Source organism: Sceloporus occidentalis, unplaced genomic scaffold (genome assembly GCF_023333645.1).
Source record: "Sceloporus occidentalis isolate IW3139 unplaced genomic scaffold, rSceOcc1.0.p SCAF_221, whole genome shotgun sequence".
Classification (NCBI taxonomy): domain Eukaryota; kingdom Metazoa; phylum Chordata; class Lepidosauria; order Squamata; family Phrynosomatidae; genus Sceloporus; species Sceloporus occidentalis.
In genome coordinates, this window is record NW_028317201.1 from 1,280,653 (window position 1) to 1,296,222 (window position 15,570).

The window sequence follows — 15,570 nt, forward strand, 5'->3', positions numbered from 1 at the left end:
AAGCTCAAATGACCAATTCACCTAAAGGAAAGCAGAGGGGTCAGGCTGCACTCCGCACTGGGTAACAGGTTGGACAGTCAATCAGAAGTGAGAGCCAAGAGAAGTCGATGGGTTCTGAGATGTCTTTGGGTCCAGAAAATAAAGCAGCCGAGGCTTATTCGCTTTCCAGGGAATACGTTGATCGCTGGCAATAGTGGCAGTCAAAAGGCTAACGAGACTAAATGAGTCTATTTATGTGCGAAGCATGAATGATTAAGGCCAGCGTGTAGTGTGATAGCGCCAGGACAAGGAGAACATGAGGACACCATCGTAGCTCATCGGGATGCATGCTTGACACTCTGATTCTTTAAGCAAGACACATTATATGCTCACAAGGGGACGTTGTACATCAGAGCCTTTTCCTAGGGCGGCGAGAGAGCGCGGTGTCATTTTGACGCTTCCCCAGGGACCTAAATATTGTAATAGCGATACCTGAGTGACTGCGCGCTTCCCCCCCATCCGTGAAGACTTTCTGATACCTAGTGGAGCATAGTTTCAATATTTTGCCGGGTTCTTAGTTATTCTCAGCTCTCTTCTCCGTACAGCCTGTACTGGTAAAAAAAAAAAATTGGTATTTCGGTGGCTTTGGGGGGGGAAAAAGGCATGAAAGCTGGTGTTTTATCAGTTGTGTTTTTACATCTATACAGCCCTGTTAGCTAAACAGCCTAACAGTGGGGAAGTAATACACCCTCTGGGCTGGATTTATAACGTATTCCTTATTTTTATATACCTCCCTCCGAGTTAAAAGCCCTGGTGGAGGGAACGTAATCGCCACATAATGTTTTATTAGTTCTGTAGAGCAGAGAACAGCAGAGTCTAGTTTTCAGCTCATACAAAGTAACACTTAAGGTTGATCAGCAGGGCATTAAAAACTATTTAGTTATTATAACGTGAGATGCCCTACAATCCGTGTTCTGGTGGGGGAATTGGAGCAGTCAGCATGGACATTCCATTGGTTACTATGGTGACTGCACCAGGGTTTTTCTTTTTTTAATAGTTTGCGCCAGAACTTATATTTCTGAAGATCCAACTGTATTTTAAAATCCAGCCCCAAATTGGTCACTTCAATGTCATGGAAAACATGTCGTTTTATGCATATCTGTTGTATGGTAAAAATGCTCAAAAAGGTTCCCCCTGCTTCATTATGTTCCTAGGATTCCCGGCCGGTTGAATGACAGGAGGACACCTCTGGGAGAGCTGAACTGGATCTTCACTGCAATCACAGACACCATAGCATGGAATGTCCTGCCCAGAGGTACGGTGATCCCAACTGCCCTGCAGGCACCGCCATCTCGAATGCCTGTCCTCGTACTCCCCCTGCTGCTCTCAGACCTCATCAGCATAGCGCAGAATTGTTAAAAAAAAAAAAAAAACGGTCCTGTTCTTAGTGCACGTTCAGCAATTCCGGGAATAATCACGAGGACGGACGTGATTTCTAGAGCAATTAGTTCTAACGTGTGTGTCCTCTTCTATCATTCTCCTTCTTCTAGCAAGTCCATCTCTATCCCAATGCATGAACCGTAGATGCTGCAGAGGGGGATGTGGTGACCAGGCCTAAAGTGCCAAAACCCCAAAGGAATGGGTTGTGAGATAGGTGCCCATCTGGTTAGAGACCTTCCAAGTTCTTTGTGACTGATGTGATTGAGCATTATAACGTATTGCTGGAGAGCAGGAAAAGTCTTCTCCTTCATAGTAGACCATTAAGTCCCTCTCTAAATAACAGAAACGTAAGAAAGCTGGTGGTAGGGCCACCAAAGAGACACCAGGCATGGAGCCGCTGCTCTATACTGAGGAGCTTTCATCCTACGTTTCTGACCCTTGTCCTTTTGGGTGAAGGTTTTAGGAGAAGGTTCTTTATAAAGTTATGTTTTAGAATGCAGTCTTACAATCTTCGTTAGTTTTTGGCCAGTTCTGTTACCGCTAAGAGTGTAGATTTACCCAAAGCTTCCCAAAACCTTACCCTGGTCCCCCATTTTTTTTTTATTTTTTTTTAAACATTCAGACCTGTTCCAGAAGCTGTTCCGACAAGACCTCTTGGTCGCCAGCCTCTTCCGCAACTTCCTGTTGGCCGAGAGGATTATGAGATCATATAACTGCTCTCCCGTGAGCAGCCCTCGGCTACCACCAACCTACATGCACGCTATGTGGTAAGAGGGGTGAGGTCATAAGAACCATGTTGGATATGTTTTCTCGTGACCAAACAATGGTAACAGTCTGCAATATTGATACAAATAATGAAATCCCATTCCTTTTTTTTTTTCTTTACTGAGAGGGTGGTAGTTAAGTGGAACAACCTCCCAGCAGAAATAGTGGGTTAATACAATGAGTGAGTTTTTGAATGAAGGGCTTTAAGGCACGTCTAAAACAGCTTTTCCATAATAATACGTGAAATATTTTCTGTCTGTCCAGAAGATTAAAATCAGAGGTGAACATATCTGCATTGATTTTAGTTTTTAATAAGAAGCCTTAAAAAGGAGATTTACCTTTAATCTTCGGAAGTGAAACCCAATCCGCTGTCACTGGCCGGCTTCCGGAGCTCGGTAATGTGACCTTGACTTAAATCCAGTGACCTAAATAGCAGGGCTGTGCATGTACTCCCTGTGTATAGAAAATCAGTTGTGAAAAATGACTAAAAACAAACTGGCCCAGCGTCATGAGAGTTGGGTTGCGGACCTGGAGATGTAAGGGGATAAGGAAACTTTGCCAGGAAGCCTTCTGATCTTCTAACAGTATCTGAAACCAAAAGGCTGTAAGAGTTTATTCACTAAAGCGGGAGTTCCCAGTTTCAGCTCCCTGACTTCACTATGCATCACTATTACATCACTATTACATCACATCAAGCTCGTCGTGTCTTTTGCTCCTCTGGAGGGGATCCGATCTCCTTCTGTTTTTAAAACCCAGACTGAGATTCATGGCCAGTAACCGAAGCCGCATGATAATTCCCACTCTATAAAAAGATCATCCTTGGTTGCTAAGTACATTGATGTATAATCTTTGTGGCTATTAAGTGGCTTACGAGGCACATACTCTGAATCCACAGGACTCCTTTAACCCTTCCCCGCCAGGCGGCTTATTGCAGCTATATATTTAACCCTTCCAAAGTCTGTGTCGACACACAGTGATGTGTATGGACGGGGATAACTTTAATCTTGTACAGTTTGTAGTTGGCGCCTGATGAATATATGTACACGACCCGTCACCGTTGTGTATGTCTGGGGCAAGCGTGCCGTGTATTGTTGGATCAAACCACTTAGCAGCATTGGCATTATAATTCAAGTAATAAAATAATGGTAACTAAGACCTAACCACCGTCTTCTCCGCACACCAGGCAGGCATGGGATCTTGCTGTTGATATCTGCCTCTCCCAGTTGCCCACAATCATTGAAGAGGGCACAGCATTCCGGGTGAGTGAAACGCACTGGGGAGTTGTAAAGTAAAATGAATGGGAGGCGAGACAGAGAAAAGCTCGGTTTTGGGTTTATCATATCGTGTGATCTCTGTTCTCTAACCTTTAGGTAATAATCTCCAGATCGCTTGGTTTAACCCCACACTTTCCCCTTTACAGCACAGCCCTTTCTTTGCTGAGCAATTGACTGCATTCCAGGTCTGGTTGACTATGGGAGTAGAGAACAGAAACCCCCCGGAACAGCTGCCCATCGTCTTACAGGTAATACTATTTGAGTGGACACTCTAGCCGTACTATGTCATCGGTTTCTTTATTAAATGGGCATTGAACACCTATTGCCCCTCTGAAGAGGATGCCGTCTTTAGAAAATGTTCTCTATTAACGGTTTCAGCCATGGATTGTTCCTCTTTGAGGAAACGTTGCCCTCCAGTCCTGACTCGTGTCTTTTCTGCCCACGCTCTCTCCTTGCCTCCTTCAGTTCACCTTCCATTCTCTCCCCGTCTGTCCTGTGTCTCTAATTGCACTGTGCATATATCTCCACCATCCTCCTTAATCTGACACAGGGCTTGTCTCCTATCACGTTATATCACAACTGCGGTCCCGGCCAGATGCTCGAGGATAACAAATTACTTGCTCTCTTCTGCATGAATTGAGGGCAATGACGTGCGTCTTCCTAATGAAGATGAGCTATGCTTTGCGGTCTCCACTGGACTGTTCTCTTGCCCGGCCGGACCGGAGTTCTCCGAATTCAGGGGCCCTGGGTTTATTCGGCTATTGGGTTGCAAGTTGGACCCTCATTGAATCCTTTAGTGCCTTCTGAGTTTTGTGGAGCTCTTATGGTCTCTGTAAGGGTTAAAAAAGCACGTAATTCATCTTTCTCTCCTCATTACAAGCTGACCTTTTGCGTTTCCCGTGCCGATGTGTGTTGGCAAACTTTGTAATAAATCACACTTTTATGCTGTCAGAGGCCGGGTTCTGTTCATCGATATCTCTGAGATGTAGTAGGTTTGTAGGACCTCTCAGTCCATCCCATCCAGCCGCACGTACTTTGGCACGTACGCCGTCTTGATTAATATCCGTTTTCTGTTCCCCTTTCCAGGTGTTGCTGAGTCAGGTTCATCGTCTCCGAGCTCTGGACCTCCTGGGAAGGTTCCTGGACCTCGGGCCCTGGGCCGTGAGTCTGGTGCGTATTACACCTGCTGTTATCTGGATGGTATGGCAGCCTATGAATGTTCATAAGTAACAGCTGGAGAGCTTCATACTGCGTACCCCAACGTGCGCTGCTTTTAATATCCCATTGGAGTAAGAAGCCTCGATAACATTGCACGACCGTTTACCACTGAATGCGTTCAGACCCTCTCGTATCACAGCGAGATGACCTCTGACAGATAGACATCTCCCATATGGACCAGGAGAGAGATATGAGGATATTTATCTTCTACGCGGCTGTGTGGTTTGTTACTAAGTTTCACCACATGATATTGACCCAAAATTTGATTTCATGTACTTTGATTTCACCCGCCTGTCCAACCACTAAGCCGCCTTTTAGAAGTAAATCACTGTTTATATTACCCCTATACCCCCAAAGAACTTTATATTTAATGAATGGATCATCTCTGTATGGTTTGCTGATTATTCTTTTATATAAATGTTCAGCACTTTAACAGAACTGTAGGGGATTATCATTCATTACAGTGCTGCAGGAATCTAACCCCTTCCTGATTTCTGCACAGACGTGGAAATGAACGTTATAAAAGCATCCGGTGTATCGGCGGGACTCTAGCGCTGTCTCTCTCTCTCCCGTAGGCTCTATCTGTGGGGATATTCCCTTACGTACTGAAACTTCTGCAGAGCTCCGCACGGGAGCTGAGGCCTTTGCTCGTTTTCATCTGGGCCAAGATCCTGGCTGTGGATAGTGTGAGTATTCATGTGCGAGAAGAGCGTCCCGACCTTTCATCCAAACGCTTCTGCGTTCCGGCACTGTGCATATATCACACCTAAGGGTACATATATCACACCCAAGGGAGTCCTCTCTAGGTGTGAAGGACGCACCAGACACAGATATTTCTGGAAAGATTTTGATAGAAGAGGAAATGGCTAGACCTTCACTGAAAACTTTGCCACAGATATAGTTCTATAGGGTTTAATAAAATCCGCTTTAAGTTAAAAGAAGAAGACTGTCTGTAATAAAATAATTCTCCCCTTGCAATATTGTTCTTCTTTCTCTCTCGTCATCTTTTTTGTTACTTTGTTGTGTCTCTTTTGTCGTTCGTAGTCTTGCCAGGCGGATTTGGTGAAAGATAACGGCCACAAGTATTTCCTCGCTGTTCTAGCCGATCCCTACATGCCGGTAAGACTGGCCACGACCCTCGCTTACATTGTCCTTGGTTAAAATCAATTGTCAGCCCTTTTGGGTTTGGGGAAAGTACTATTGTTAAAGGGGAGTAATAGTTTTGTATGAAAATTTCTTTTTTTTTTAATGAATAAATCCCGGTTTCCCAAACCCTTCGGTTATTTAATATTTTTTATTCTTTTTTGGAAAATCTAAATCGTCTAATCCTGTTTTGGTACAGGGAAGATCCAATTGGTCACCTTGACATTACAGTGATCTAGTAGCCAATAGGAGCTCCCAGCTCACATAGCATTTTAGATGCGGCCAAACAAGATGCACCATTTTAGGATCGTCATAAACTTCTTTACTCGAGCTGATCCGAGGCTTCATTGTTATCTAAAAATATTTTTTTGGGGGTTTTTTTCTCTTTTTTTTTTTTTTTTTTTTTAGTGTTTTCTTTTTATGTAATTATTCCTTGGTGAAATTCTGATCCTCTGCAGTAATTGTCCGTTTGACAGGTGAACAGTCTCTTTGTTTTATAACTGTCTGTTCTGATCCTCGTAGGCTGAACATCGCACCATGACCGCCTTCATTTTGGCTGTGATTGTAAATAACTACACCACTGGCCAGGTCAGTGTCTGTAAAACCAAGGGTTAAAAAAGGGGGAGTGTTCATAAATGGTTGCAGCGTGAAAGGGACAGAAAATGGGTGGGGTTTGGTCAGTGGGTGTGGCATGGTAAAGAGTGGGCAGGGCTATCATTAAGCCCCTCCCATTCTAAAGACAGATATACGCTATACAGGGCAGTCTCCATAGGCAGAGATCTGTCACTACGTTTTACGGCTGAGCGCTTTGCTCCAGCTCCTGCCTGATGCTCGGTTCTCTGGGGGTGGCTCACGCTCTTGGGCGCCTTGTCAACACTTGGGTTTTGTAAAGGTCACTCCATACGATTAAAGTATAATTTTTCATGGCGATATCAACAAAGTGTAACAGCCAACTAACTTAAAAATACTGTTTAGGTAACTGTACTGTGTTTAGTTATATTAGTGCGTTGGGGTTTGTCAGAGAAGCTTTAGATAACCTGGAGGCGGTGGCATGTCCTTTTAGAATCTTTAAATGACACGTTTCTGCTTCTGCTGTAGGAAGCCTGTCTACAGGGTAACTTAATTGCCATCTGCCTGGAACAACTCAACGATCCGCACCCTCTGCTGCGGCAGTGGGTTGCAATCTGTCTGGGGCGCATCTGGCAGAACTTTGATGCCGCGCGATGGTGTGGCGTTCGTGACAGCGCCCATGAGAAGCTCTACAGCCTTCTTTCGGACCCTATGCCTGAAGTAAGCATTGGCCGGCATTCGAAGGGCAGGACAGTAATGCTGTGCATGGACTTTAAGCTTCGGGGGTTCATGTCTTCCATTAACTCCTCTTATGCACGGCAGGTTCGCAGCTCCGCAGTATTTGCGCTTGGGACCTTTGTTGGGAACTCAGCAGAACGAACAGACCACTCAACGACAATCGATCACAACGTCGCCATGATGTTGGCGCAGCTTATCAATGATGGAAGTGCGATGGTTCGCAAGGTAGGTCGATCCATGACGGAATGCAAAGCCTTTTATACGTGCATAGGGTGGCCACAGTTTGGGTAGCCAACGCTAACCACGTCTGCTAAACGGTCCTTATTTTCTGATGCGTAGGAGCTGGTTGTGGCTCTCAGCCACCTTGTTGTGCAGTACGAGAGCAACTTCTGCACTGTGGCTCTCCAGTTCATGGAGGAGGAAAAGAATTACCCCCTGCCTTCCCCAGCGTCCGCTGGTACGTGCATCTTCTCTGGTCTTTTATTGCAAAGTCTTTGTGACTCCATGTACTTACACATCACCTTTTACAATTCAGAGGGGGGCAGCCTGACACCAGTACGGGAGACTCCCAGCACCCCTCGCCTGCGATCCGTCAGCTCCTACAGCAACATCCGAGCAGTGACCACTCCGCGAAACCTGAATAAATCGCTACAAAACCTCAGTTTGAATGAAGAGAGTAAGATTTCAAGGGGCTAAAAGGGAGAGCATTACACAAAATGCAATTAAGACAATAATCCTGTGATCCCCTTTCTTGTGTGCATGCACTGTGTATAGATAAGTAACTTATTGGACATCGAATTACTTTGTCATTATCTGTCAGGCTTTCACAATTTATTGCCATTGCGAGACCAATAGGCTGGGGAAAACATTCAGTGTTTAAGATGTTGCTGTATTGTCCTCAGTGGTGAACGCTGTGGTATTCTCCCCTGGAAACCTCAGCACAAGCAGCAGCGCAAGCAGCACCCTCGGCAGCCCCGACAATGAAGAATACATCCTGTCCTTCGAGACCATCGATAAAATGAGACGCGTCAGTTCCTACTCGTCTCTGAACTCTCTGATAGGTAAGAGTTGGTCCCTCTCCTCACCCCTCCATCTCCCTGGGATGGTTATTCTAGGGTTTTCTTAACCCACCATTACATGCACACAAACATGGCGGCCGTACCCGATACCCCTGTCACTGTGACATCCAGGTCCTCCTGCCTAGCCTGGAAATCCAGCCTGACCCAGCCGGCGGTACTTTCTCATACACTTCGCAGCCCAAATCCTCACAAACATTGCTTTATTTAGTTTTATTTGTGTAATAACCATGGTTTCTGCCAGTAATATGTTCTTCGCTTGTTACATCCGGTGATCGTTCCCAATGCCCCATCACCACCTCCTTCGTTGATTTTTGATCCCAGTTGGCTGCCGTCAGTGTTTAGTCCTCCGGGGCTCCCAGACTTCATTACTAAGAAAAAAGAGATTTAGGGGAAAATGTTTACATCAAAAGAATATTCTTAATGAGATGTCAGAAACCACCAGGGCTGTTGTCAGGATCACATTTACTCATGAGCATTTTTAAGAGATCACTTATTGAACGTAAGAGAGGATCTTCCCTTAACCATTCAAAGGCAGACGTAGAATACACATCAGCAATATACATCGGTTAAAGATTTGACCTCTGAGCTTTAAAACTCTTAGGTGGATTGTTCATTGAGTTGGTCCCACAGAAGCCTGCAGCGATAGGGAGGGAAGGTTACGTTCTGATGTTTAATTGTCCAGAATAATAACAAATGCATTGGGAAGGGGAAGCTGGGTTGCACTTTGTTGCTGGTGGGCATTATCTGGCGCCGCAGTAACAGAAAGTGCTGCTTGGTTTTATTATTAAATCATTCCTTCTGCTCGTACTCTGTATCCGCAGGCGTCTCGTTTAACAGCGTCTACACTCAGCTCTGGAGGGTCCTCCTTCACCTTGCAGCCGACCCGTATCCAGAAGTGTCCGACCTCGCCATGAAAGTGCTGAACAGCACTGCGTACAAGGTAGGCGTCCCGTCGCGTGTTTTTGCCGGCTGAGAGTGAGGGAGTTGGAGTGTGATCTTGCAGAATGCCCCTTGCCCCATCTCTCTGTTAGCTCCCGGCCCCCGCGTGCAGCGGTAGAGATGCGCGCTGGCTTCAGCATAATAGATATTTCTTTATTTAGCTGTGACAGCTTCTGCAGAGTCTGGGGGGAATTCCTGAGCTTCCCTGCCCCACTTTTTCTCCTCTTGTGCTCCTCTTTGCCCTACTGCAGGTGATTGCCCGCCATAATATTCCTCTTCCCTTCGAAGACCGCATTAGTTATGCAGCTCGTTAACGATGCATTACATGTGCGATGGGAGCTGTTCTGTGCAGCTGCCTCGCAGTGAATGCTTTCTCTGTCATTTGATTTTCATTTTGTTTTCTTTTGGTTAGTTTATTAAGTACTTGGTAGGGTTTGTCTGCTGGAATCTAAACATCAGAAACACAGACTACGTTAAGTATCTGAGCAGGAGGCAGTAATGTATGCGGGCAGCTGGATGGATATGATGATACCCCCTTAACTCCATCGGGGAGGCAGAAGTGATCCCCCATTAACCCCATGCAGTGAATACCCGGCTTGTGTTCTTGCAGACGACGCTGGCTGCGGGTCGTTCGCTCTTTTCCTTTTGAACACTTGTCCTTTTTCCTTAACATTTCTCGAAACTTTGTTTCCTCCCGTCATAGGCTACCATGAGTGCCCGGCCCCAGAGGATCCTGGACGCGTCGGCCCTTACTCAGTCTGCCCCGGCCAGTCCCACCAATAAGGGCATGCACATCCACCAAGTGGGGTAAGAACCGCGGCAGGGAATGAAATCTCCGAGCGCACGTATGCTGGGTCTGCGGTTTAAACGCACAGCCTTCTCACCATCTGTCTTGTATGATTCCAGAGGGTCTCCTCCAACTCCCAGCGCAAGCAGCTCCAGCCTCACCAACGACGTGCCCAAAGCACCAGCCGCTAGGGAGCTTCCTTCCGCCCGGCCTGCCAATGTCGGCGCCAACATCGGAGTGCAGTACACACCTCATTCTCATCAGTTTCCCCGAACCCGCAAAATGTTCGACAAAGGCCCAGACCAGGTGAGCCACTGAAATATCCGTCTTTTATGTATCGGGTCGTCCCTGAAATACTAAGCTGAAAATGAACCGCTGGAGGGTGACGGACAGATTGATGGGTGTGTGTGTGATCCGGCCGAGCGCTCTTACCTATAGCTGCACGCACCGTACGGCCAGCAACTCCTGCCTTCTGAACGCAGACGGCTGTAGAGGAGCTGTTTGCTTGGTAAATATTCAGTCCTTGTGCCCACGTCGCTGCCGCTGGAGGGCAGAGCTGTCTGTTCATCCTCTGCTACCCAGAAGTTACATGGCTCTGCAGTCTCTGCGATCCGGTTAGTGACCTGGGTCCCCGGCGCAGGCGTGATATCGGCTGTCAGTTATCAGAGTGATGTCTCTGGCATTACAAACACAGCTATCAGAGGGCTTTAAGTACCTATTGGGCAATCAGGCTGTGCCTCTGCCCAAAAGACCTATAAAACAAGGGAGATCTCCGCAACCAGCTCATGACATTATGGCGGACCGTACTGAGCCAGCACAGCATCCGTAGCACCTTACCCAGAGCTTCAATTCATGTGCCAGGACGCTATATCATATACAGGCGCTCAGCGGTACGGACGGTGGCCGCAGAGGGGGTGGCTGGGGCTGCTGGGGTCACCCTAAGCCAGCGCACACCATCAATACAGCACCAAATTAGATAGGTATAGCTTGCAACATGGCAAGATAACTTCCAAATAAAAGGGTACGGTGTAAAAGAACTGTGTGGAGGGAATGGGTTTAACCTGAGCAAGTCTTCATCTTCATTTTAGAGTTGTGAATGCATGGAACAGACTTTCAGCAGATTTGGTGTCTCCTAATACACTGGGAGTTCACAATTAAAGGTCTTATTTAGGGAATAAGCGGGCTGTAAGGTTCTACCTGTGTTTCTTCTTGTCTCATGAATGTTAGTACTCCTGGCCTTCTTGGTACAGCGCATGTACCTTCCTCGCTTCCCTGGAATAGTCTCGTTCTTTTATCACATTTGGTTTTTTTCCTCCTCAGACCGCGGATGATGGAGACGATGGCATCGCTCACAAGAGCTTTGTTTCAGGGACACTACAGACCGGTTTTGGCGACTGGAGTGCGAAGTACTTTGCTCAGCCGGTTATGAAGGTAAAAGGAATCACACTAATATTTTGGAAAAGAAACAGTCGCGCCGGGCTGTAGCTACTCGGCGAAGGGCCCGTCGACATTCAGTTGTTGGCCCGCGTCTCCAGCTTGTGCTTCCTAAAGAGAAACATCCAAACTCAGGGCTGTATATTAAAAACGATATAATATCAAAGCGATCCCTGATCTTCCAAGAGTGGCAACTCCTTTTATCTTCTCTCAGATGCCGGACGAACACGACATGGAAAGTCAGGTCCGCAAAGAGCGAGAATGGCGCTTCATGCGAAACACGAAGGTCAGGAGACAGGCGCAGACACTAATACAGAAAGGTGAGACGGGGACATATCCATCCATCCTTAAATCATGTTCTGCATCCGTCTACATTTCGAGTTCTCTGAATGTTTTCCTCCACTTTCCGGTTTCTTTTCCTGAGTGTCCAGATACGATTTTATTTTTCCCCCCTCTTTGTTGAAATGAGATTTGAAGTGTCTGTATTAACACGGCGCCCGTCCTGCCAAGCGGAGATAATCCGAGCCGACTACACAAAGGCAGCCAGAACGTTATTAATATATGTGAGTGAGCGAGGAAGCCACATCCACTTGGAGCTTGAGCCATTAAGGAGCCAGATAGTCTCTGGAGAGATACATGCACATGAGACGTTTGCTCTAATGTTATAATTTTATTTCAGGAATATCCCGGTTGGATGATCAGATTTTTATCAACCGGAATCCAGGCGTTCCTTCGGTGGTGAAGTTCCATCCTTTTACTTCATGCATTGCGGTGGCCGACAAAGACAGCATCTGGTAAGAGTTTTAAGAAGTTATTTTCTGTTCCATGGAGATATACGGGTTCCGTCCGTGCCTGAGATTACCGGCACTGGATGATACCAATGTTTGCAGTAGTTTCTAAGGCTGGGATGAATCGTAGGATCCAGGATCTACACAGTATCGCCAACGTCCAGTATCTGTCCTGGGGCTACCGCTTATAACATAACATAAGCCGACTTCTAAAGCTCTTCGTCTTAAATTGTCTATACGTTTAGATTCTTCTAGTCTCCCGGATTAAAGCCAAAATTCTTCCAGCTTGATTTTTATGATATGCAAGGCCTTTTAAACAATATACTTTCTGAACTCCAGACGAGGCTCTGTAAATTGCTATATTTTGTTTGAAGCTCCATTTGAAGTGCTCGATTCAAAACTACCTCTATGTCTATGCATAAACTTATGCTAATTGTTTCTTCGTTTGTAGTTTTTGGGACTGGGAAAAGGGAGAGAAACTCGACTACTTCCACAATGGCAACCCGCGTTATACTCGAATAACAGCGATGGAGTATTTAAATGGACAGGACTGCTCCCTGCTGCTCAGTGCCACAGGTGTGTCCTGCTGGGTCCAACGACTCTCCTGTCTGCGTTTCATTTTCTTCCCGTGTTCTGTATGTGATTCGAGGTCTCCTCTCCGCCTGTAGATGATGGTGCCATCCGAGTGTGGAAGAATTTTGATGATCTAGAAAAAAATCCAGAGATGGTGACGGCATGGCAGGGTCTGTCGGACATGTTGCCGACTACGCGAGGTACGCCTGTGTCCAAACGCTCGGTTAGATCTTGGAAGGAAGGAAGGAAGGAGACGGAAAGATGTCTCGTCAGTAGTCATCCCCACTTCATGTATCTCCAGCAGCCTCTGTGTGCTCCCTCTGCCTCTTTTCTACCCCCTTTTGTTACCTCTGTTCTAGAACTCCCAATTCTGTGTGATAATCATGTTAGGGGCAGTTTGTGGCTTACTGGACCTTAAGGGCCTGCTCTTTAATGGAACTTCCATGTTTGAATTGGAGGTTCTAATTCTTTAATGTTTCATGTTGTGACCATAACTTTTCAGAAAAATTGAACTAACTTCTTGTGCCAAACCATGAGAAATGTGACTTGCAGCTGCGTGTGATTGAGGTGGAAGGGTTGCATTTAGCTCTAGATTTGGGGGTTTCTGTGCGTCTCTTTGTCTTCTTACCCTTTGCTTGCTCCAGGGGCTGGTATCGTCACAGACACGGCACTGCCAGCTTCTGGAGCTGTAAACAGGGGGGTCACCTGTGTTCCTAACTTTTTGCCTCTTTTGCTCCTGCGTGCTGCCTCCCTTCCCCCACTCTTGTCCCACAGGCGGGACACGAAGGGTTTCCATCCATCTTGACAGGAGTAAGCAAGGCGGTAAGTTCTCCCGTCACCTCCGATTAGAGCCATGTGCATACTTTGGTGAGTTTATGGATATCGGTGCATCCGTGTGTGATATATTTACCCGTACCTATCCATTTACGATTCACCACATGTACATAACAGCAAAAAAAAAATCCACATACGACCCAGTTATGTCTTGTTATTTACGGGTATTGAGAAGACAACTTGCGATTTTTCCATAAATGCCATACAAAACATTTATCTGATAATTATAGACTGTTTTTCTAATATTCACATCCTTTACTTCCAGTTTTAGGTGACCTCTTTACTGATACACATTACATCCACACGTGAAACGAAGCCCCCCCGCTACTGATAATCCCGCTTGTCTGAGGTTTTGGCTTTATTTTTTATTTTTTTTATCATCACAGGGGCCGGGATGGTTGTGGATTGGGAGCAAGAAACCGGTCTGCTCTTCACGTCCGGCGATGTACGAATTGTTCGGATATGGGACACAGACAGGGAAATTAAAGTCCAGGTAAAAATAAATAAATGGCGGGTGGAGGTTCGGAGCGTTACGCTCCTGCTTCCTTTACAGATTTGCATTAAACCCTCAACGCTCGTCTCAAGATACGCAGCAGCTGGCAAAGAGCAGAACAAGCCAAGGCCAATGTTTTTTGTATAAATTGTATATAAATGTTGTATATATTTCATCAGGATATACCCACCGGCGCAGACAGCTGCGTTACCAGCCTTTCCTGTGATTCCCACCGTTCCCTTATCGTAGCCGGGCTGGGAGACGGATCCGTGCGAGTGTTTGACCGCAGGATGGCATCGAACGAATGGTAAGAGCCTGGCTGCCACCTGACGTTTCCAGCCAATCACATCCATCTATGCCGCATTTATCGCATAGGTGTATCGTTGGGCTTCTTATTGGCAGAGCAGACTTGGCTGAATCTTAGATCTATTCACTTAATGTGCGCTGAAATCATCACGCGTTTCTGACACTTCTCGTTACAGCCGCGTGATGACTTACCGTGAGCACACGGCCTGGGTGCTAAAGACTCACCTCCAAAAACATTCGGACGGCAACATCATGAGCGTGAGGTACGAAACTCCCCCTCCTGTTGACGTGTTGTGAGACCTACGGGTGGGCATGCGGTCCGTTAGTAAATCTGACTTCTCTTGTTGCCAGTGTGAACGGAGACATCCGTTACTTCGACCTGAGGATGCCCGAATCGCTCAACGTGCTTCAAATCGTAAAGGGTCTCACCGCGCTGGACTTCCACCCGCAGGCGAACCTGTTTGCATGGTGAGTAAAGCAGGTCTTACTCTGAGAGATACATTCGCAAACAGCTTAAAAAACACACAACCTTCACGACAGTATTTGTAATCCTAAATTTCAGCCTCCCTCCCATAGAAGAGACCCCCCCCCCCACGGGTAGACTCCACTTAATGAAGACCCCTCTGGGGAGTGCTAAATCTTATGTATTTTTGCTGTTTTTAGTTAGCTTTTATTTTCTCTCTTTTCCAGTGGTTCTATAAACCAGTTTATTGCCATTTACAATGGAAGCGGAGAAGTGATCAGCAACATCAAATACTACGACGGATTCATGGGGCAGAGGATAGGAGCCATAAGCTGTTTGGCCTTTCATCCCCACTGGGTGAGTTGCCCTTCATCCTTGACTTTTGTGAGGATGGGTGATTTGGGGTCAGACAGGGTATTTGATGTAGGAAACACCATGTTTTTATATGGGGGGGGGCTGTGTACATTGATTGATATATATAGGTAAACCTATTTTTGATACAATTCATTGGACACAAGCAAGTAAGTAATGCTAAAAACATCCTTTAAGATTCTCTTCACCTTTCAAGAGAATGTGAACAGAACTGTAACAAGGACCTGCAGGGAGATTGTTATAAGGAAGCGATGATCAGACATGGAAGCAATTCTTTAATGTTCCTTTCTGTCTTTTCTCCTGCAGCCCCACTTAGCTGTTGGCAGTAACGATTATTACATGTCTATTTACTCTGTTGAAAAGAGAGCAAGATAA

General features: G+C 46.2%; 1 protein-coding gene across 1 annotated transcript in view; it reads left to right on the top strand.

Moving 5' to 3' along the window:
• The window catches only part of LOC149277043 (regulatory-associated protein of mTOR-like), a 90,256-nt gene extending 74,686 nt beyond the window's left edge, over nucleotides 1-15,570 (top strand). Inside the window, exons 8-34 of the mRNA XM_089503127.1 lie at nucleotides 1,194-1,294; nucleotides 2,042-2,186; nucleotides 3,368-3,443; nucleotides 3,605-3,706; nucleotides 4,545-4,628; nucleotides 5,252-5,362; nucleotides 5,721-5,795; nucleotides 6,342-6,407; nucleotides 6,918-7,109; nucleotides 7,212-7,352; nucleotides 7,467-7,584; nucleotides 7,663-7,803; nucleotides 8,030-8,188; nucleotides 9,028-9,146; nucleotides 9,849-9,952; nucleotides 10,052-10,238; nucleotides 11,253-11,363; nucleotides 11,581-11,686; nucleotides 12,046-12,160; nucleotides 12,606-12,730; nucleotides 12,823-12,927; nucleotides 13,948-14,054; nucleotides 14,234-14,361; nucleotides 14,537-14,623; nucleotides 14,712-14,828; nucleotides 15,051-15,180; nucleotides 15,502-15,570. Of these exons, the coding sequence (XP_089359253.1) occupies nucleotides 1,194-1,294; nucleotides 2,042-2,186; nucleotides 3,368-3,443; nucleotides 3,605-3,706; nucleotides 4,545-4,628; nucleotides 5,252-5,362; nucleotides 5,721-5,795; nucleotides 6,342-6,407; nucleotides 6,918-7,109; nucleotides 7,212-7,352; nucleotides 7,467-7,584; nucleotides 7,663-7,803; nucleotides 8,030-8,188; nucleotides 9,028-9,146; nucleotides 9,849-9,952; nucleotides 10,052-10,238; nucleotides 11,253-11,363; nucleotides 11,581-11,686; nucleotides 12,046-12,160; nucleotides 12,606-12,730; nucleotides 12,823-12,927; nucleotides 13,948-14,054; nucleotides 14,234-14,361; nucleotides 14,537-14,623; nucleotides 14,712-14,828; nucleotides 15,051-15,180; nucleotides 15,502-15,570 (3,121 nt within the window). The remainder of the gene's footprint in view (nucleotides 1-1,193; nucleotides 1,295-2,041; nucleotides 2,187-3,367; nucleotides 3,444-3,604; nucleotides 3,707-4,544; nucleotides 4,629-5,251; nucleotides 5,363-5,720; nucleotides 5,796-6,341; nucleotides 6,408-6,917; nucleotides 7,110-7,211; nucleotides 7,353-7,466; nucleotides 7,585-7,662; nucleotides 7,804-8,029; nucleotides 8,189-9,027; nucleotides 9,147-9,848; nucleotides 9,953-10,051; nucleotides 10,239-11,252; nucleotides 11,364-11,580; nucleotides 11,687-12,045; nucleotides 12,161-12,605; nucleotides 12,731-12,822; nucleotides 12,928-13,947; nucleotides 14,055-14,233; nucleotides 14,362-14,536; nucleotides 14,624-14,711; nucleotides 14,829-15,050; nucleotides 15,181-15,501) is intronic.